General features: G+C 38.8%; 1 protein-coding gene across 1 annotated transcript; it reads left to right on the top strand.

The window, feature by feature from the left end:
* Positions 1-6459: 6459 nt before the first annotated feature.
* On the top strand, positions 6460-8126 carry LOC111921426 (ankyrin repeat-containing protein BDA1). The gene is made up of 2 exons (XM_023917009.3): positions 6460-7104; positions 7176-8126. The coding sequence occupies exons 1-2, from the start codon at positions 6532-6534 to the stop codon at positions 7941-7943; spliced, it is 1341 nt and encodes a 446-aa protein (XP_023772777.1). The 5' UTR covers positions 6460-6531; the 3' UTR covers positions 7944-8126.
* The last annotated feature ends 15966 nt before the right edge of the window (positions 8127-24092 follow it).

Below are 24092 nucleotides of genomic sequence, written 5' to 3'. Positions count from 1 at the left end.
CTCCCCTCAACATCTGACAATTGGCCTTCTTGTGGCCCACCTGGTCGCAGTGAAAACATAATGGGCTTGCCCCAGAAGGACAATCACTGCTGACGTGACCAAACCTGCCCACTTGTAGTAGCCCAAACCTCTGGAACGACAAACTCCATCGTGTTGTTGCCCGCACGAGCTGCACTGACTCTGACCCTACTGGCCACCCACACACTTGTCAGAAGTCTTGGTTCTCTTCCCAGGACCCTCCAATGTCTGCACCTGATCTGACCCCCTCTTCCCTATGTGCTCCAAATCAATCTCCCGCTCTCAGGCCCTAGAGATCATATCATTCAGGTTTTCACACCCCGAAATACTCACGAACTCCTTGATATCATCCCGCAGCATATCATGATACCTCACTTTCTTCATTTCCTCATCTGTTGCATATTGTGGTACCAAGAAAGCCCTCTCTCGGAACTTGGCAGTAATCTCTGTCACAATCTCAGTAGTCTGGCGGAGATCCAGAAACTCTCACACCAACTATTGTACCTCGATCGTTGGTGCAAACTTAGCTCAGAACCTAGTCGAGAAGTCATCCCATGATATATCTTCAACAACATCATCACCTAACTCATTACCAACTTCCCCTTTCCCTCAATAGGCAGGAAGCAAATATGAACTTTGCCTCTTCGGAGAAGAAACTCATCCTGAATGCGTTAGTGATATCCGTTAACCACTTCCTACTGACAATAGGGTCCCCCTCCCCATGGAATGCAGGAGCTCCATAAGCACGGAACTCCCGGAAAAAAGAGTGCGAGCCCTAATGATATCCATAACCTTCGCACAGAACGCGTCCTAGCGCTCATCCAATATCTCTGAAACACAGCGAGAAATCTCTGATGAAATTAATTCCCACAACTGCTTGCTAATCGACTTAACAACCGCACCTGAGCCAGAACCCGAACCAGAACCACCTCCCTGAGAGCTCATCTCCAAACTGAAATATGACAAACCAACAATCAAAATATACCCAAGAATCCTCCTTCCATCATCTTCTTAGATTCTCCAAGACTCTCACCGATTCAGGTATAGATCTTGTGATTTCATTAGTACGATCCCAATACTACCTTCCACACTTATCCATACTTTCCTTAGCAATCCTCCTGAATCCTCTAAGTCACTTCCTCAAGCCAAAGCACCAAAACCCACTAAACCACATCTTTACCCCTACTGAAGAATATCCTAGGCTCTCCTAGGTTACCAACCCCACCTAGCCCTCAGCTGCTGAAGGATCCCCCACTAAGGACAATTAGCCTCCTCTTGAATATATCCACATGCAATAGAGATCAAACAGTCCTTCGAGTAAAAGACTCCACCCTATAACAGTTGGACTCAAACAAGAGTTGTGCAATGGGGTCAAGTCCATCACTCTGAAATTATCCAACCTGTGCCACATGTGACTTAGCATATGCACTTAGTAGCTAACTCACATTGCTAAGATCACCCACAAAGCACAAATCAAGCAACATTCAGGAAACAGAAAAATCTAACCAACATACTCTATACAAGCCATTCCATCTACTTATAAGATATATAGACTAGCATGCAATACTAAAGCTTAAACAATCAGACACATAAAATGCATCTCTCTATCATATAATAATGAGCAGATCCTTAGTCCTAAGCTAGCATGAAATTCTAATAATCATATCATATATCATAATAAACATGTATTGTATCATGGGTACCACTTACTTAAGCTCGATCGATTGCACGCATCACACCCCTTTCTTTGATTAGAAGTTCCTTTTTAGTTAAATATTTATTTTATAAAAATTTCACCAAACCCTCAGTTTGAGTTCATGCACACCCGAGAGTATGCCTTAATCCCTTAAACCAAGGCTCTAATACCAACTTGTAGCAGCCCAAAATTCCAAGGTAAAAATTTCATTTTTATTATAATCAAAACACTACTGTAACTTTGTTCTAAACATTAAAAAGTAATTCAATGAACACAGTTATCAGAGTTCAATCCTAAAGATCACATATTGCAGAAAAAGCACAGGTGTATGTGTTACGATTGTACCAAGCTCTTTCATCTGAAAACTAGAGTACATGAAACATAAACTGAAAACCGTAAGCACAAAGTTTAGTGAGTTCCCTAAATACCACATACCATACATATCAAACGATCAACACATGCCATACGTAACCGTTAGCCATACATATCAATCATATACCATAATTAATGAGAGTGCTATGTGCCAACCATAGTCTTGCCATTATGCCACGAGCCACCTCATGGTCTTTCTTACCAGGCTAGGGGCCACAACCTTAGGTCTTAAAGACAAGTGCCAAGAGCCACCTCCTGGTCTTCCATGCAAGAATCACAAAGACAACTAACACACAAACTATACTACTTACCAAAGTGCAGACTTTGGTCTTGCATATAGTATGCCTGGAGCCACTTCCTGGTCTTTCATACATAATGCCAAGGGCTATCCCCCGGGTCTTACTTCAACACATAAACCAAATGGGTCGACATTGGTGCCTTCGACCCATACAACAGTGAGGACACTCATCTTGAATACTGAAGCCCACTACAAGAAATCCTTAACGCTTAGGCCTTGGTTATGAATCTTAGAGAGCTCTTCTAGGGTTGGGTTAGGTTTCCTTTGGGAAGGTTTTTGTATGCTAGGGGATATGGTTGTGTTCTTAGGCTCTCCAACGTTCCTGGGTTGGTAAGGAATGATTTCGAGGACGGAATCTAATTTAAGTGAGGGAGAGTTGTAACGCTTGGTTCATTGTCAATTTCGGTTTAGACCCTTTGGGGGAGTCTTGTTTGCTGAATTGTTCCTTAGGGAGCTGAATTCCCAACTTCGGGAATGTTGGAGTATGATGGGCGTACTCCTTGTAAGTTGGGCGTAGATATGCAGATGGATCGCAGAGCTCTTCCACGTATGTTGGGCGTAAGTACAGTACGCTTAGCGTATGTGAGCAATGTACAAACCCTAATTTTAGGGATTGTAACCTATATAAACCATAGGATATCGTCTTTTTGCCTTGTTTAATAAGCCTCCATACCCCTAGAAAACCCTAATTTGTTCCTTAGCCTTTGTGTGGTGCTTTTGAGCTACTGTGAAGATTTTGGTGGGTGTTATGCATCTTGAATTGGTAGAAGAAGAAACTTGAAGAATCATTCTTTGATAGAGAGCCTTGAGATCTAGATTTTGCACCTTTTTTTGGTGGCATTTGAGGTATAAAGGTCAAAGCTTGTAATTCCATTTCATAAATTTACTCGTTAGCTTGTTTATGGTCACGTTGGTCCCTTTTTGGTTGATTTTGTGAGATAAGGACGTTTTTGGAGCTTATCCTTGTAGATCTCGGATCATTAAGGGTTTCTTGATCATAAAGTTGTAAACTTTATTGTGGTTTTGGTCTTATGCATGTGTTAAGTCATTTATTAAGCTCTAAAGATCCATTAAGCCATGCATGCACATAAAGTTGGAAACTTTATGTGATAAGTCGTCCATATGAATCAGATCAGAGAGTTTGGAGGAAGGGTTTAATTGATTAAGTGCTTAATGGGGTAGGATGGTGATCCGGGGAGTATATTGGGCGTAACCAATCTGATACGTTGCGCGTACTGGCCCCGAAGGGAGTACGCTAAGTGTACGAGATGAGTACGCCCTGCTTACTCAGCAGTGGGCTTCGATTTCGTGGGCTTCTCGGTATTGTGCTATGTTTGGATTTTGATGTCTTGGGCCTTGTTGGGGTGTTGATACTGTATTGGACTCCTTGGTGGAAATCCTATGAAAGAGATTTGGGCCCAATTTGGAAAATTCGGCCATGATTGAGATTGGGTGATTATTTTGGAATTTCGGCTTTTTGGACATTTGGATTGGGCTTTAGCTTTGGTTCAAGTTAGGGAAAGGGTAAAAAGGTATTTTACCCTAGTTTGGACTCTTAGTGTGAGTCAGGATCCAATTATTAATTCGATGTTATTTTAAGATTTATAGCGGGCCAGTAGCCAGAGATTTATCCATGGGATTCAGCAGTGCGAGGTGAGTTTCCTCACTATGATTAGCGAGTCGAAGAAACCAATGTCGGCCCATAATTTTGTTATGTTAGGATGCTAAATGTCTCCGTGACTCTTGCATGTGTTATATGCTTGGATGCTTACCGGGCGGGGCCCGATGACCATTTTATATGCTATGTATCTTTGTGATTATTGCATGTGTTGTGTGTTGGTATGCTTACCGGGCAAGTCCCGATGCCGAGCGAGGCCCGATGGTTATTATGTATGTTATTATTTTGTTATGCTTATGTGTTTTGTGTGTGAGAGAGACACATTATACTCAGTGGGCGGGGCCTGTTATGCGAGTTTGGGTGGGGCCCGTTATACTCATTGGGCGGGGTCCGTTGATTTATAGATCTGTATACCAAGCGGGGTTGGATCCCGGACAGGGCCTGATGACGGGCAGGGCCCATTATGTGTTTATTTATGTATATATGGTATGTGGTATTTTGAGGTACTCACTAAGCTTTGTGCTTATGGTTTTCAGTTTATGTTTCAAGTACTTTTGGTTTAAAATGGAAGAGCTTGGGATGATTGCAGAACACACACCATTCAATTGCGCATTTTGTGATTTACTTTGATAACGATGATGTATTGATAAAATTAGATTACTTTGGTTTTATGATAATGATATGGTTTACTGTTTTATTAATTTAAAATTGAAAAAATTTTAGGTCTTATTTTTGGGACGTTACACATATTTTAGTGTAATACGTCAAGGCAGAAGCTTTGTCTTATCATGTTACTGTGAGGGTTTGCTTTAGCTCATATGCCTGTAGGCACTCTCTTTATTACTGCAGCATTATTAATGGTCTTCATATATTTCTCTAACAGTCTTGACGTATTTGACATTATTTCTGATTTCTTTCTCCATAGTGGTGGTTAGCCATCGTTTGAGCACGACGTCCCACCTTTTCCAAATCATCAGATTTGGCATCCATTTCTAAGACATCTCCAACATCCAATTAAGAAACTAATTTTGTTTTTGGTGAAAAGGAAGTTTCACATCTCTTCTCTCCAGTTGTCATAGTTGTTGTTTCGCGGGGGGGGGGGGGGGGGGGGGGGGGTCATAACATGCATCTGCTTTGGATAGTTACATGCATGTATTTAATAGATGGAGTTGGCATCGATCTGTTGGCTGATCGAGCTATCTTTGGTGGCATTGTCTTTTCTGGATTTTTTCATTGTTGTTGGGTTTGTAGTCTAGGGTTAATAACCCACTCTTATATCATAATAAATATCAAACTTTCTTATTTCAATAATAAAACATCCATGTGTATAAATACACGAGGACGAAAAATATAGGGACAAAAATAAAACAAGATGTCCTATATAAAGGATAGATACTTATGGATTCCTTCAGACTAATTTTGATTATACTTTTTTTCTCTACCACGGTGATTAAAATTAGATTTGATTGGTTATAATAAAAAACTTGTTCTATATGAGTTTGATATAGACTAGGGGTCTCAATGGGAAAAACGGGAAAAGACACTAAAAGGAATTGTTTTTAGGCTAAAAAGCTATTCTTTACGTAAAAAATAATTAATTATAGCATAGTTTTAATTGTTAAAAATAGAAATGGTATGAGATCTCAAAAACGTTATATTAACAATTTAAAACATGATTTTTATTGGATGTTGGTAGCTCAAAATCATGCTATTACTTATTATATTTATATAATTAATATAAATAATATATTAAGGGGTCTTCTATGTGGGTTTCGAGACGGGACTGTGTACCCCCATCCCCACCCACAATATTAAAACAGGGGTTAACCCTGTCCTTGTATTTTTAATCAAATACCCCCACACGAGATCGGTGTCACAAGACTTTTTTACATTCCGAATTTAAACAGAATTGTTAGCAAAATTTCTTGGTAAACGATGCAAAAATTGCTACTGAAACTAATAATACAAGCACCTAATTAAACTCGACCTAAGTTTGATTTAGGTTATGTGGACGGAATTAATCAACCACTATAGTTATTTATTTGTTCTTAGAATTTAATAATTAGGCAATTGAACTTTTATCCATTATTTGTGAATTACAATTTATTCAATTGGCAAAAAAAATTGTAGTTCTGAATTTAATTGAAAATTGATAGTCAAATGTAACAACTTTTTTTTGTTACACAACATCAAGTTTTATTTTTTAAATGTCATGAGAAAAGTTATTGTTATTCTAGTGTCTGATCGACATCAAGTTTTCCTTAAACAATTGTCAAAAATTATAAGGCTGCAATATTCAATTACATCAGACAGAAAATTTTGGCTATTCTTTAAGGTGGATAACATTTGAATGCAACTGATCATGAGCTAATCAGTTGACTTTAATATCTTAATCCTTTAAGTAAAACCTAATCTCATTGACTCAACTACAAGCTCTACCTACACCTGTCAAACCCGTTGCTTAATATTAGAAACACTTCGTGAGCATACATAAAAAACTAACACAACAAGATTTCTCTTCGTAGACCAATGAATCGAAGCCTGATTCAGGCAGCATGGAATGGGGATGTCGACGAACTGCTTAAAGAAATCGACAAAAACCCATCTATGCTTCATGTCGTAGCAATGGAGGGTAGCGAAACTCCATTACACATAGCTTGTTTCGCTGGACATGTCAACTTCGCATCGACACTCATCAAACTAAAGCAGGAATTTTCCAGGGAGCTTAACCAAGATGGTTTTACACCTTTGCACATAGCAGCTGCTTGTGGGCATACCGAAATTGTTAAGGAGCTTCTCAAAGTTGACATTGGTTTGTGTTTGATCAAAGGAAAAGACAGAAAAATTCCTCTCCATTTCGCTGTGGTCAAAGGTAAAGTTGAAGTTGTAAAAGAGTTGCTTTTAGCGAGCTCGGATTCTGTGGACTTCACGACTGCGCGACTTGAGACACCCCTCCATCTCGCAGTGAAGAACAACAAATTCGAAGCTTTCAAAGTTTTGATTCAACATCTGAAGAAAGTCAACAAGGAAGATCTTCTGAATTCTAAGGACATTCAGGGGAATACAATCTTGCACCTTGGCGTTTCAATGAAGCAATATGAAGTAAGTACACTTTTGTCTTTTGTACCTCAAGTCTTTACGAATTTCATGATCAAAGTTTATATTTTTAATAGGTGGTTGACTTTCTACTAAACGAACAAGCTACCATCAAAGGGAAGATTGAGTTGAATTCCTTAAACAAAAGAGGTTTAACTCCTCTTGATATGCTATTAATGTTTCAAAGTGAAGCTGGTGATCGAGAAATTGAGGACATTCTCATCAAATCCGGAGGTTTAAAGTCTGAAAACCTGCAGTCTCCAACATATACTCATATAGAAAGATCAAATCATACTGACACAAGACATGAAAATCCTAGATCGAATCTTTCGGACTACTTTAAGTACAATAATCTAAAAGACTCTCCTAACATGGTAAGAAATACGCTTCTCGTGATTGTTATACTTATCACCACTGCAACGTATCAACCCGCACTTAGTCCTCCTGGAGGTGCTTGGCAAGACGATTCTATTCCATCCACAAATCATACGATTTCGACTAAATCTCACATTGCTGGAAAAGCTATTATGGGTACTAAAAATCCGATAGCATATAGTATATTTTTGTTTGCGAATTCAGTGGGGTTCTACACTTCAGTTCACATGATTTACGTACTCACTGCAGCTTTCCCTTTGCAGTTGGAATTGCGGATTTCGATGTTTGCAATTAGTGTAACTTACGCTACTTGTATGAACGAGATTGCTCCAACTAATTACATAACGTTTGGTTTTATTGGCATTTCGATTGCTCTCCCATTTGCGATACCATGTATCATCATGCTGCTTAGAAATTATTTGAAGAAGGGTAGAAATGTATTACCTGAGACAAGCCAAGAAAGGGTCTGAATTGTAAGTGGTTTATATATAGTATCGATTCAATAGTTGAACTTCTCATGTATGTAAAAGATATTTGGCTCTTTTTGTCTGACTATGGGTTATGAACCTTACTATTTACTTGTATTAAGTATATTGTTTCACTACTACAACGTCTAAAGAATACACAAACTATGGGTTATGAACCTTGGATTATACTTGTGTATATCAAAACTATATGAGCAGTGAAATGCATTTAAACTTGCTACGTACTTATATGCTTTTGAATTGGCACAAATTTCCCTTCGTGGGTCTTGAATGGTACCCATCTCTATTTCTTTTTTCAAATGACCTATGCGGGATACTCACATATTTCTATCTTTTTTCAATTGGTTAAGATTTTTAATGCATAACTTTTCCACTAGATTAATTTGAACTTCATGTGAAAGAAAATATATTAAACTTGAAGTTGTAGTGGAGTATTAATGTTTAGTCCTCATTTTTCATTGGGCTGCTATTGTTGTTTTGTCTTCGATTGCAAAATACAAAGAAATAGAATTATCAGATGTATTATTATATATTTGAGTTACGCAGCTACTTGTGTTTTGTCTTTTAATGAGAAGATACAAAGAAAGAGCAGATTCATGGATTCAGTAGCAACCCAATCAAAACTGAAATTTAAATCATCACAAAATGTAATACTAAAATGAAGACAAAACAACAATACCAGCCAATTAAAAAATAATACAAAACGACAATACATCAAGGCCTAGGAAGGTGTTACGTCTGCATATCTCCATGAACAAAAGTATTGATATTATTTGCATGAGGACCACATTGGAATGTAAATATTAGTGATAAAAAAGATAAGTCTAGATAATATAGTTATCTAGCTGTATTGAAGTTGTATTCATAGAAATTAGCCTTTGTTTGTTATCTTGTATTTTATATACATGTAAACTCGTTCATACCCTTTGAGGTTAATTCAATAAAGTCTTATATGGTATCAGATTAGGTCAAGACATTTCCTCTCTGCAATGACGATCGACGACTCCTCTTCTTCATCCCCATCTTCTCTCCCTTTCAACACCATTCTTCATATGATTACTGTCAAACTTTCTCCTACAAACTACTTACTCTGGAGCAATCAAATGCTTCCCCTTCTTACATATCAGAAGTTGTCCGGCCACATAGAGTTATAGATGGCACGATTCTTCCTCCACCCAAGACAAAAGTTGTTGCAAATACTTCTTCTCCTAATCCTGACTATGAAACCTGGTTGGAAGCAGATCAACGCGCTTACCTTATTATCCAGGCCTCTCTCAGCGAGGCTGCTATGGCTGAATCTCTCGGCTCCAAGACTGCCTTTGATATTTGGCGATCTCTTGAAGTAGCATATAGCCATGATTCCTAGGAGCGTATACAGACCCTAAAGGATACCCTTCGACAACTTAAAAAGGGTTCCTCCACTGTTACCGAATTTGGTTCCAAATTCAAAGCAATCTATGACCAACTTGCTGCAATTGGTCACCCCGTTGATGATCTTGATAAGATTCACTGGTTTCTTTGTGGACTTGGTTCTTCATTTGAGACTTTTTCTACTACTTATCGTGCCATTAAGCCTCGTCCTTCTTTCCGTGATCTGGTCTCTCAAGCTGAAGGACATGAGTTATTTCTTGCTGCAATTCATGATCCCACTCCACCAGTCGTTGCTTTCACTGCCAATCGTCAGCCCTCTTCAGCTACTACTTCTCGTAGTGGTAACAACTCTAGTAGAGGTCGTGGTCGTTTTTCAAACACCGGTGGTCGCGGTCGTGGTTAGCGCCCCCCACACTGCTAGCTATGTCGCACAAATGGTCACTATGTGAGTTCTTGTCCCGATTTGGCTTCATTCGCTAGTCAGGGCACTTCTTAAAAAGTGAATTTAGCCCAAGCCTTCCAAGCCCAGTGTCATGTTACAAATAACTCCCCAGATTGGTTCGTTTATTCTGGTGCCTCCACCCATATGGCATCATCTCTCGCAACTCTTGATTCGGCTTCAACTTATGCAGGATCTGATCACGTTGTTTTTGGAAATGGTAATACTTCTTCCATCTCTCATATTGGTAACTCTTCAATTTCCAAAGATCTTAAACTATCAGATGTTATTGTGGTTCCTAATTTCACTAAGAATCTCCTTTCCATTAGTAAATTGACCAAGGATTCTCTGGTGGATGTGTTATTTTCTAATCCTTTTTTTGCCATTCAGAACCGCGCAACAGAGGAAATATTGGCAGAGGGTAGATGTGAAAATGGTCTCTATGTTCTCAAGAATGGCCAGGAAGTTTTTCTTACAAACTTAAGAACTTCCAAATTATGTGCTTCTTATGAATTATGGCACACTAGATTAGTTCATGCTGCTTTTGATACAATTTCTTTATTGAATAAATCGGGTTGTTTGTCATTTACTTCACTTTTGCCTAAACCTAGTATATGTTCTTCATGTCAGTTTTCCAAAAGCAAACAGTTATCATTTACATTAAATGAAAACGTTCTTTGCATGTGCTTGATTTTTTCCATTGTGACTTATGGGGGCCAGCACCTATTCCTTCAATAGAAGGATACTTATACTATTGCATCTTCGTGGATGACTTCTCTCGATTCACATGGTTTTATCTATTAAAATTGAAATCTGATTTTTTTAATATATTTAAAGCCTTTCTTGCGTTCGTACAAACACAATGTTCTTGCAAAATTAAAGCTTTTCAGAGTGACGGAGGAACCGAATTCACAAACAACCAAGTTCGTGCTCTTCTCATGGAAGACGATACCCATCATCGTTTGTCTTGCCCTCATACTCCGCAACAAAATGGGCGAGCTGAACGGAAACATCGCCATATTACCGAAACCGGTCTCGCAATGATCTTTAATGCAAATGTACCAGCTTCTTTTTGGGTTGACGCTTTCAGCTCCGAAACTTATATTATCAATCGTCTTCCATCAAAGATTCTTGATCAAAAGACTCCATTTGAGATGTTGTTTCACTCACCACCAAACTATGATGTTTTTCGGGTTTTTGGATGTTGGATTTTTCCATACTTACGCAATTATTCGACACACAAATTGGCCCCTCGCAGTGCTTCTTTCATTTTTATTGGATACAACTCCAACTATAAGGGTTATCGCTACTTGGATCCTACTTCAAATCACATTTACACCACCCGACATGCAATCTTTGATGAAAACACGTTTCCTTTCCGTGGTGTTTTACCGCCTATTGATCAAGCCAAATTATTGTTCACAGACTTCCAAGAACCATGTCCGTCTCCACAGTTGTCCCCCATGCCTGCTCCTCAACACCGCAACTCAGAACCAGCTCCATTCTGCTCGCTTTGTCCGCATGAGCATCGTTTCACAGATGATCAACAGCCTGCGACATTCTCATTAGGTGCTGAATTAACTTCTGTATCCAGCGGTACCACTTCTGATGTGTCGACAACCTCCCCGCCATCACCTACCGACTCGTCAGATTCTCCTATCACCACGACAACAACTTTTTCATCGTCACCTGCACCAGGTCCAACAGTGCCATCTTCTTCTTCTCATCCTATGGTGACTCGATCTCGTGCAGGAATCTTTAAACCCCGTCACCGTGTAGACCTTGCATATGTTGAACATGCTCCGCTTCTTCATGCTCTTTTTGTTACTAAAGAGCCTCGTGGTTTCAAATCTGCAGCTAAACATCCTCAATGACTATATGCCATGAAAGAAGAAATGAATGCTCTTCGCTCAAACAACACTTGGGATCTTGTCCCTCGTCCACATTGTTCAAATATAGTGGGTTCAAAATGGGTCTATCATACCAAATTCAATTCAGATGGTACCATCCAACGACTAAAGGCCCGATTGGTCGCTCAAGGGTTCAGTCAAATTTCGGGTCTTGACTACACTCGTACTTTTAGTCCTGTTGTCAAAGCCGCCACTATTCGTATTGTCTTATCTTTGTCTGTCATGCATAAATGGCCTCTTCATCAACTTGATGTCAATAATGCTTTTCTAAATGGAATTCTTACTGACAGGGTATTTATGGAACAACCCCCGGGTTTTGTTGACCAAAGATATCCTAATCATGTTTATCGTTGAAAGAAGGCCCTATATGGCCTTAAACAGTCTCCACGTTCTTGGTCTCAACGCCTCAGTTCATTTCTTCTCACTCTCGGTTTTGTTTGCAGTCGAGCTGATACATCTCTATTTGTCTTCAAACAGGAGTCACAAATCCTATACCTGTTAGTTTATGACGATGACATTATCGTAACAGGAAATTCTCCACTCTTCATTAAAAAGTTTATTACTCGACTTCACTCCGATTTTGCTATCAAGGATCTTGGCCAGTTAAATTACTTCTTGGGTCTTGAAGTATCGTATATGGAAAATGGTTTATTTCTCACTCAAGCCAAGTATGCACATGATATTCTCACTCGGGCCGGTCTGCTTGACTCAAAACCTGCTTCAACTCCTTTATCAACCTCAGATTATCTTGTCACTTCTGGTTCGCCATGTTCGGATCCCACTTTATATCGATCACTGGTTGGTGCTTTATAATACTTAACTATTACCCGTCCTAACTTATCGTACGCAGTTAATCAAGTCAACCAATTTCTACATGCTCCTACGACTGACCATTTTCAAATAGTCAAAAGAATCTTAAGATATGTAAAAGGCACTTTATCCTATGGTCTTCACTTTACTTACCCCAAGTCCTCTTTGCTTCTTGGTTATTCTGATGCGGATTGGGCCCGGTGTATTGAGACTCGACGTTCAACATATGGTTACTCCATATTTTTAGGTGGAAATCTTGTTTCTTGGAGCGCTAAAAAGCAACCAACCATCTCTCGATCTAGTTGTGAATCTGAATATCGAGCAATGGCAAATACTGCTGCTGAAATTATTTGGATTACTCATCTTCTTCGTGAACTTCATGCTTTGCCACTAGATCGTCCAACTCTCTTATGTGACAACAAGAGTGCTCTTTTTCTTACCCAGAATCCTATATCTCACAAAAGAGCGATGCATATACACATAGACTATCACTTCGTTCATGAGTTAGTTGCTTCTAGTAGATTACACACGCGTTTTGTGCCCACTTCGTTACAATTGGCTGATATATTCACCAAGAGTCTTCCACATCCACTATTTGAGCAATTTCGTTCCAAGTTGCATGTTGGTTTACCACCTCTTCGCTTGAGGGGGAGTATTATTGATAAATAAGATAAGTCTAGATAATATAGTTATCTAGTTGTATTCCTAGAAATTAGCCTTTGTTTGTTATCTTGTATTTTATATACATGTAAACTCGCTCATACCCTTTGAGGTTAATTCAATAAAGTCTTATAGTAAACATCATAGCACATCGTAACCTAGCAAGCAAAATACCACGTAATTAATGGAGGACACCATTTAAGGCTTCGTAGGTTCTAACTTCTGTGGACCCGATTACATGCTTCCTTACAACTTCAGTTGACTAAATTACAAGGTTTACATACATGCACCTGGCGTCCCAATTTACTTATATAAACTCTTTGTTAGCGTTTGCATGTAAAATATATCAATATAGCAAGATTTCTTTTCTCATAACTTAATTATAACTATGAGTCAAAATCTAAGTCTACCAGAAACTAAACATGAAAACCCTCATTCTCCGCATAGAGATTGGTTAGACAAGTTCATACAGTATAAACTCAAAGGCACTTCTATCGAAATCAGGAGTACCCTTCTTGTAGTCATTATACTCATCACGACTGCAACATATCAAACCTCGCTTAGTCCTCCTGGAGGACTTTGGCAGGACACAGGCAATAGTACTTTACCGCAACTCGCAGATGATGGTACTCCTATCATTAAACACCACTATGCTGGAGAAGCTATTATGGGTACTCATAGATATCAAGCACCATATGTTGTATTTTTTATTACGAATTTAGGGTTCTACATGTCAGTTTACATGATTTACATGCTCACCGTTGATTTCCCTTTGATACACGAATTGCAGATTTCAATGATTGTATTAACCATAAACCATGCTAATTGCACCTTTGCAATTGTGCCATCTGATTACAAAATGCTTCGTATAACTTGCATCGTGATATTTGTGATATTCGGGACATTAATTATGCTCGTAGGGTTTAGATTTTTGGGTAGAAGATTAAAGTGGTTCAAATGAATATTCGAGCAGTAGTTCTATTCATTATTATGAATTTTATCGTATCATGGTGTAGCCTTCAAATTGGTATACCAACTGTTGTTTCCTTTTCCTTTTGTAACATTCCAGCTTGTTGCTGGATTTTGCTTTCTCGTTAAACAAACATGTAATAACTATGTTTGCATGCAGAAAAATACAATAAATGAAGAATCCTTCTTTAAAAAAATATTCTCTTTCATCATATATTTTCCTTCTTTATTAATTTAACTAATTTTTAAGAAACAAACTTAGAGTCCCGTTATCAATAAATATTGACAAAACTTCAAATGGTCTCTGTGGTTTCCGAAAATCTGAAGTTTAGTCTCTAATTTATAAAAACCTCACAGATGGTCCCGGTGGTTTCAAAACTTTTAACAAATGGTCCTTTTCGCTAAATCCGTTAACATTTAGCCGTTAAGTGAAGGGCATTTTTGTCATTTCACAACCACAGGGACCATTTATGAAGTTTTGCCTTAATTTAAAAAAAAGAAAAATAAATATAACTATTTAATGTTAAAGGGCCCCACCTCTCTCTCTCTCTCTCTCTCTCTATCTCTCTCTCTCTCATGAATCAGATCATCCTTCGTTTCCCCCACCATTGCATCATTCCTCGCCGTTTGTCACCAAAAAATTCTACCATTGGTTCCTCTAGTAAACACTCTGATCCTGTCACACCCCAAAAACCGCAGGCGGAAACATTTCTGAGGCGGACTCCACATTGAGTATCAAATCCAATGCACATAGTAAGCAAAGTAATCAACCATTACATTACATATTGAAATTTACAATTGTTCAAAAGTAAAGTATCACAAGTGTTATACATAGGTATATATGAACAAAAGATAAGACGAGATCTTCAGTACGATCCGTCTTCTCCAAAAAGGATCGCTGGGTACCTGTCTAATATGGACCTGAGAATACAAGCAGTTTGAAAATCAGCATAAAGCTGGTGAGTTCATAAGATGTTTGTTTTTCTGAAAATGTTTAAGTTTCCTTTGTTTTTCCGAAAAAGTTATGAATCCAAGAAAATCCCATATTTTCTTAAAAGTAATGTTTGGTTAACTGTTTTCTTACACGATTCTGGTTATGTACAGTGTTATCCCAGGAAAATCCTATATTTTCCTAAAAGTAAAGTTTTAGTTAAGAACCACATTGTATAGTTTTACGCATAAAACTATTTACTGAAAATCATGAGATTACTATCCCGTACCAGATATAAGATAGCCTTGATACATGAAAACTAAGGATAGATAAAGATTGAAAACCATGTGACTATCATCCCGTATAGATATAGATTGAAAACCATGGGACTATCATCCCGTACTAGATATAGATTGAAAACCATGGGATTATCATCCCATACTAGATATAGATTGAAAAGCACGGGACTATCATCCCGTACTAGATATAGATTTAAAATCATGGGACTATCATCCGTACTAGATATAGGAACTATAGATAGAAAGTAAATATGAAATTCAATCCGTGAATAAACTTATATTAATACGTATTGTGAGTCGGGTAACCATGCTAATGCGACACCGAGACCTCCTTGACGTTTGTCAGACGTCGGACGATTTCTAGAACTTGTCACCCCAGGCATGCCCGCCTAACTGTAGCTAGTAGTTAAGGTGTGGGATTGTCAGTCCCGAATAGTTCTATTCACAAATTCCACGCTCTCCCTCCAGGAGACTCTGGTTACACTTCCGGGGAGGATTTACTGATAACAATGACGAATCTAACAAGCTAGTATCATGTTATTCACGGGGTTCTCAGACGTTATCAGACATACAAATCGTATCGAAACATAATACAATAGAAATAGTTAAATACAATGAAGTTATCTGGCAATATATTCTAAATTAAACGGAGATAAACTGAATCCGACATAGTTTATCTATTAACTTTACATAAATCTGTACTCATTAAACAAGAACTAAAGATCCCAAATTATTCCCATAATAATTTGATTAATTTGATTGTTTCCTTTACTGAAATCCATGTAGTTATAATCGATAAAACATCCCTTATGCTCAACATAATACATAAGGGGTAAAGATATCTAAAGGTTAGCCAGATATTTATAGAAATATATCAGTTTTATGTTTTGATAACATTTAATATTTTTCTTGTATTCCCCCCTGAAAACATTGAAAAACATGGAAAAAGGCGTAGGGGTATGAACTCACCAATCGCGGAATGTGTCGGTTTGGATGCTAAACGTCATTTTAAGGCTTAAAAACGCGCGAGGTTCCTATATAATGTGAAATGATACACATTTTTATCTAATTAGACTTTAATTCACTAATTAGATATGATTATTTACTCTAGGATGCGAAAACACCTCAAATCAAGCGTTTGGAGCGACCTGGGTGACATCTAAGGATGTGTAGGACTTGGGAAATGAGTTTACTCTTCAAGAGTAAACTCCTTATGGAGTTTTTAGCCCTAAGACCATAACCACAAGAGTTTACGGCCGTGAAGTCATGATTAGGGGTTTTATGGTGTTAAATGGCATGATAACACTTAAGAAAATTAGCTAGGTTTTAATCTAGGGCCTTGGAATGGATTAAACTCATTGGAGTTTATGGCAGTAAACATGGAGTTTACGGCAGTAAACTCCCCCATGCTCAATACTTAATTTATTTGGTGAAGCTAGGACAATCACATGTGATTCAAACTATTTTTACAAGCCTTAGAATGAGTTTAGGGCACCATTTAACATGTTTTTATGAGTTTACGGCCCTGGAACTATTTCTTGCGGAGTTATGGCTCTAAACTCTAAAATGAAGAGTTTTTATTATGTTTAAGGTCCCCAAATTGATTTTGGTTGGTTCTAGGATTTATTCCAAGGCTAATGGTGTGTTTAAATGGCTTTTAAACACTTGGTTTTGAGTTTACTCTCCATGAATGATGAGTTTACAGCCCAAGCATGATCTTGGGCAGTAAAATCATGTTTGCTCCTCAAAATTCATGTTTAGGGTGTTCTAAGTCCAGAATGGTAAGCCATATAGTCGTATCTAAGTCCCAAAATTGGTTTGGAGGGGTTTAAAGGCATAAGAACCCTCTTATTAGGTGTTTACAGCCCAAGCATGCCCCTTGGCCATAAACTCATGTTTGAGGTCCAAAATCAAAGTTTAAATTCGGATTTGAAGGCTAAGGAGGTTGAATAACAAGTTAGGGAAGTTACCTCAAGGATTTGGAGCCTTAAATTTGAGTTTTGGACCTAGTTCTTTGGTTTGAGGAGAGAGGTTAGAGAGGGAGTAGTGAGAGAGGGAAAAAGCTTCAAATGGAAGCTTAAACATCTTTAAATAGTGTCTAAGATTTGGACACGGTGGAATTCTACCCGATATCGACATTAGACGTGGCTTTTGGTCAAACCCGATAAAGTTGCCGTAACCCGATATGGTTAATTCTAAAATTTTTCTGATAACTAGAATGGGGTGCTAAAATGAGTTCTAAATGTGTTGAGACACCCATTAATTCGTAATAATAATTTCAAATTAATGACTTAATTTAATTACGAAATCGGAAACGAATTGCTAAAAACGGGTCTTACGAAAGAATTGGGTTTCGGCGATGGATAACTTCGGGTTGTCACATTATCCCCCCGTTAGAGGGAATTTCGTCCCGAAATTCAAAGATTTGGATACAGATCATGAAGTGAAAAGAATGACGAGAATGAATCTACTGCATCGGGTCTTCACGCTCCTAAGTGGAATCGGGTCTCCGCTTGACATTCCAGCGAACCCTCACTACCGGGATGCGGCTTTGCTTCGTACGTTCAACCTCTCAATCCATGATCTCAATTGATTCTTCTATGGAGGTTTGGGTTTCCGTTGATTTCGATCTCATCAAAGGGATTACTAGGGTTTCGTCGAGTCGGCACTTCTTATGAACAAAGATATGGAATACCAGATGGTTGCTGCTGAGTTCTGAAGATAGCTCGGAGAGGGCTACGGAATCGATTCCTAACGAGGATCTCGAAGGTTCTAATGTACCACGAGTTAAGTTTTCCGCACTTCTCAAGGCGTACTATGTCTCTCCAGAGTAAGACTTCCAACAAGAGGGTACATCTTCATATGGTAGAATAGCTAAAGGTTTAACGATTCTAAAGGAAATTTCTAGGTGGGTCTGCGATATTAGCCAGCGGGACCCATGGATTGACGGGTTTTCTATGGGTATCTCCAGTGCTGACTAAATCTCTATCGCCATAGTTTTTGGAAAGGTCCACGGGTATGACTGCTTTGCTTATCTACATGACTAAGGAAAATGATTTGACCAAAGGGTACCACTACTAACTCGTAGTGATCATATCAAGTCCTGGTTGTTGTCTTGGACACATCATTCTCACTGAGGTTTTTGGCTATGAGGTAATTCCAGGGATTAGGTCGATGCGAGACTTGATTACACGTTCAGGAAGAATTCTCAGGAATTCTTCGAAAAAGGCATCGGGGGAAGAGTTGTAGACTTCTAGTTTCTCGTTGATCACACGGACGAGAAATACATGGGAAAACTTTTTAAGATTTGATGCACGAAGATCATGAGAGTTGTTTCGGGGAAAATTTAAGATGGATGGCTTTCTCGAAACCAAGAATAACAACATCAATGAGGCTCGGTCATTACATGCCAAAGATGGTATCAAAGCATTTCATGAAAAGTTTGCCATTAGATCGAATGGAAAAGAATAATTGTCCGGATTGAGGATACAATCTATGGATATGACGTTAGCGTTCTCCTTCTTACTTGTTAACCATCTCGACGGTACACATTTTTGATTACTAACGAAGGACAAAGTTTAGAAAGATGTTTGAATGAATGGTTAGCAAATTTCTTTTAGCATTAGAATCGAAAAGAATCACAGGCATAAGATTCATCGAGGGGAATTATACCTATGGCAACGGTGGGATCGGTGGTTCTTTCCTCTCGTCCTATCGCTAGGACTCTTCCGGTGTTGCCAGATGTTACTGCCTTAGGGCAGTTTCGCTTGAGATGCCCAACTTCTCCGCAACCATAGCAGGCTTGACCAATGCCCGCTCCGGAAGCTTGATTGGTTGAATGAGTTGGTGTCTTACAGTTTTTCTCCATGTGACCCTTTATGCCACAACTGTTGCAAAACATCTCTATACCTGGGCTGGAAGTGAGGTGATGATATTTGCACTTGTCACAACTAGGGAGGGTTCCCGCATACCTACTGGTAGGTTTTCGAGCTGAGGATCCAACAACAGAAATAGTTGCAGGGGTAGTAGCAGCGTGAACTGCCACAAGTTGATGCCTCTTTGAAGACTCCTGCAATGTCTGACATTCCTTCTTCTTTCCAATTTTCCTTTTCTCACCACTCCTCTCCGTCGGCTCAGGAGTAGTAGTTGTTTCCTCAAGGTCATCACTATGGTCGATTAAGATTCGTGCTAAGCATTTGGAGCTGTCATATGTATTCGGCCTCGCAACTAAGAGGTTTCCTTTTGTTGGCTGGGTCAACCCCCAGATGAATCTCTCTATCTTCTTACTCTCTGGGGTAACCATTCCCGGGTAGAATAGTGCCAAGTCATCGAACCTGGAAGTGTAAGCGACGATATCAGAACCCTTCATCTTCAGGTTCCAGAGTTCGTGTTCTAACTTCTGCATTTCGCCCCGAGGGCAGTACTCAGCCAGTAGAAGTTACTTCATGGCTTCCCAACCCATGGCGTTGGCTACAGGTAAAGTTAAGGATTTGACTCGGGCATTCCACCAAGTCGGGGCTTTATCGATGAAGGTGCAGGCGACATACTTCAATTTGTCAGATTCTGAGCATGCACAAATTTCAAAGATGGATTCGATCTTCTCGAACCATTGGGTGAGGAAAATGACACCTCCAATGCCATCAAGGATGTGGGTTTTGCGCTCATGAAATCTTTATAGGAACCCTTCTTTCGGTGTCCCTGGTTATCTTCTTGGTTTTGGTGTTGGGGACCACCTCCTAAACTACCGGGGTTTCTTTGTGACATGGCGGTTGTCACTGCGGCAGTAATAGCTGCCTGAAGCGTTACAAGATCAATTTGAGGAGAAGGTAGTGGCGGAGGGTTGTTGGTTTTTGAGCTGGGTCTCTTTCTTGGAGGCATATTGATCTAATAAGATCGGGAAAGAGAGGATCATAAGTCCTCTAAATTGAATCAAGAGATATGGGACAAGAGATATCTCATTAAGACAGATATATGGTATTCTATTAAGCAATAAAGCAGGAAAGAGTTAACAAAGCAGATTAGCTATCGCTAAGGGAATGATCGAGGATCAACGCTGCAATGAGAATTTCTATAATGGGTTTGGCTTGAGAAATACTCCTATAGTATTTCATGATTCGCTGTAGCGATGGCTCGTTGTTTGGGTATTGGGTAAGTTTTAGGCATGCCGCATACCACAGTCACTCCCAAGAACATGTTAGCCGTGTCTCGAATGAATATAGTTGGCCAGGCTATATTGATCCTAGACACAACTACATAACTGCCCAGGTTTAACCGTAGTACACAACACCCATTTACATATGTTTTGTTTTACTTGTGATTACGAATCTCGATGGTTCGGTATACTTGTATACTTTTGAAAATACTTATATTTTGAAGGATACTTTTAGTTCAGAGCACTTAGGCCCCTTAGTGTTTATAGTCTTATACCATGTAAGGTTTGGTATACTAGTTCACTATAAACAAGGTCTCTGATACCAATCTGTCGCACCCCGAAAACCGAAGGCGGAAACATTTTCGGGGCGGACTCCACGTTGAGTATCAAATCCAATGCACATAGTAAGCAAAGTAAACAACCATTACATTACATATTGAAATTTACAATTGTTCAAAAGTAAAGTATCACAAGTGTTATACATAGGTATATATGAACAGAAGATAAGACGAGTTCTTCAGTACGCTCCGTCTTCTCTAAAAAGGATCGCTGGGTACCTGTCTAATATGGACCTGAGAATACAAGCAGTTTGAAAATCAGCATAAAGCTGGTGAGTTCATAAGATGTTTGTTTTTCTGAAAATGTTTAAGTTTCCTTTGTTTTTCCGAAAAAGTTATGAATCCAAGAAAATCCCATATTTTCTTAAAAGTAATGTTTGGTTAACTGTTTTCTTACACGATTATGGTTATGTACAGTGTTATCCCAGGAAAATCCTATATTTTCCTAAAAGTAAAGTTTTAGTTAAGAACCACATTGTATAGTTTTACGCATAAAACTATTTACTGAAAATCCTGAGATTACTATCCCGTACCAGATATAAGATAGCCTTGATACATGAAAACTAAGGATAGATACAGATTGAAAACCATGTGACTATCATCCCGTATAGATATAGATTGAAAACCATGGGACTATCATCCCGTACTAGATATAGATTGAAAACCATGGGACTATCATCCCATACTAGATATAGATTGAAAAGCACGGGACTATCATCCCGTACTAGATATAGATTTAAAATCATGGGACTATCTTTCGTACTAGATATAGGAACTATAGATAGAAAGTAGATATGAAATTCAATCCGTGAATAAACTTATATTAATACGTATTGTGAGTCGGGTAACCATGCTAATGCGACACCGAGACCTCCTTGACGTTTGTCAGACGTCAGACGATTTCCAGAACTTGTCACCCCAGGCATGCCCGCCTAACTGTAGCTAGCAGTTAAGGTGTGGGATTGTCAGTCCCGAATAGCTCTATTCACAAATTCCACGCTCTCCCTCCAGGAGACTCTGGTTACACTTCCGGGGAGGATTTACTGATAACAATGACGAATCTCACAAGCTAGTATCATGTTATTCATGGGGTTCTCAGACGTTATCAGACATACAAATCGTATCGAAACATAATACAATAGAAATAGTTAAATACAATGAAGTTATCTGGTAATATATTCTAAATTAAACGGAGATAAACTGAATCCGACATAGTTTATCTATTAACTTTACATAAATCTGTACTCATTAAAGAAGAACTAAAGATCCCAAATTATTCCCATAATAATTTGATTAATTTGATTGTTTCCTTTACTGAAATCCATGTAGTTATAATCGATAAAACATCCCTTATGCTCAGCATAATACATAACGGGTAAAGATATCTAAAGGTTAGCCAGATATTTATAGAAATATATCAGTTTTATGTTTTGATAACATTTAATATTTTTCTTGTATTCCCTCCTGAAAACATTGAAAAACACGGAAAAAGGCGTAGGGGTATGAACTCACCAATCGCGGAATGTGTCGGTTTGGATGCTAAACGTCAGTTCAAGGCTTGAAAATGTGCGAGGTTCCTATGTAATGTGAAATGATACACATTTGTATCTAATTAGACTTTAATTCACTAATTAGATATGACTATTTACTCTAGGATGCGAAAACACCTCAAATAAAGCGTTTGGAGCGACCCGGGTGACATCTAAGGACGTGTGGGACTTGGTAAATGAGTTTACTCTTCAAGAGTAAACTCCTTATGGAGTTTTCGGCCCTAAGACCATAACCACATGAGTTAACGGCCGTGAACTCATGATTAGGGGTTTTATGGTGTTAAATGGCATGATAACACTTGGGAAAATTAGCTAGGTTTTAATCTAGGGCCTTGGAATGGATTAAAGTCACTTAAGGACCATTTATTGGAGTTTATGGCAGTAAACATGGAGTTTACGACCGTAAACTCCCCCATGCTCAATCCTTAATTTATTTTGTGAAGCTAGGACAATCACCTGTGATTCAAACTATTTTTACAAGCCTTAGAATGAGTTTAGGGCACCATTTAACATGTTTTTATGAGTTTACGGCCCTGGAACTATTTCTTGGGGATTTATGGCCGTAAACTCTCAAATGAAGAGTTTTTATTATGTTTAGGGTCCCCAAATTGATTTTGGTTGGTTCTAGGATTTATTCCAAGGCTAATGGTGTGTTTAAATGGCTTTTAAACACTTGGTTTTGAGTTTACTCTCCATGAATGATGAGTTTACAGCCCAAGCATGATTTTGGGCAATAAACTCATGTTTACTCCTCAAAATTCATGTTTAGGGTGTTCTAAGTCCAGAATGGTAAGCCATATAGTCGTATCTAAGTCCCAAAATTGGTTTGGAGAGGTTTAAAGGCATAAAAACCCTCTTATTAGGTGTTTACGGGCCAAGCGTGCTCCTTGGCCATAAACTCATGTTTGAGGTCCAAAATCAAAGTTTAAATTCGGATTTGAAGGCTAAGGAGGTTGAATAACAAGTTAGGGAAGTTACCTCAAGGATTTGGAGCCTTAAATTGGAGTTTTGGACCTAGTTCTTTGGTTTGAGGAGAGAGGTTAGAGAGAGAGTAGTGAGAGAGGGAAAAAGCTTCAAATGGAAGCTTAAACATCTTTAAATATTGTTTAAGATTTGGACACGGTGGAATTCTACCCGATACCGACGTTAGACGTGGCTTTTGGTCAAACCCGATAAAGTTGCCGTAACCCGATATGGTTGATTCTTAAATTTTTGCGATAACTAGAATGGGGGTGCTAAAATGAGTTCTAAATGTGTTGAGACACCCATTAAGTCGTAATAATAATTTCAAATTAATGACTTAATTTAATTACGAAATCGGAAACGAATTGCTAAAAACGGGTCTTACGAACGAATTGGGTTTCGGCGATGGATAACTTTGGGTTGTCACAGATCCCCATCCCAGCCTTCTCTTCCTCCCTCATCGTAGTCTGAAGGTGGATCTTTATTCTTAGACAATCCTCTTCCTCCTTTCGTCAACATGTCAAATCACGAGCATCATAAAAAGGGTCTCTCTCTCTCTCTCTCTCTCTCTCTCTCTCTCTCTCTCTTTCTCTCTCTCCTAAAAGTTCACCAAGAAATTGAGCCTGAGTAACAGGCATGAAATCGATTAGCAACCCCAATGAAATCATTCACAAAATTAAGAAACGGGTTCTCTGTTTTAGTCACCGGACCAGCCAGATTGGTAGGAACCCATGTCAGTGTC

Source organism: Lactuca sativa, chromosome 1 (assembly GCF_002870075.4).
Source record: "Lactuca sativa cultivar Salinas chromosome 1, Lsat_Salinas_v11, whole genome shotgun sequence".
NCBI lineage: Eukaryota > Viridiplantae > Streptophyta > Magnoliopsida > Asterales > Asteraceae > Lactuca > Lactuca sativa.
Note: the sequence above shows the minus strand (reverse complement) of the source record. Positions and strands in the feature narration are given on the sequence as shown.

What these genes read in the sequence shown, in the direction of transcription:
- LOC111921426 (XM_023917009.3), top strand. Translation starts at nt 6,532, where the DNA reads ATGAATCGAAGCCTGATTCAGGCAGCATGGAATGGGGATGTCGACGAA. An exon ending in TTTCAATGAAGCAATATGAA is followed by an intron (nt 7,105 to 7,175) that starts GTAAGTACACTT and finishes TATTTTTAATAG; the next exon opens with GTGGTTGACTTTCTACTAAA.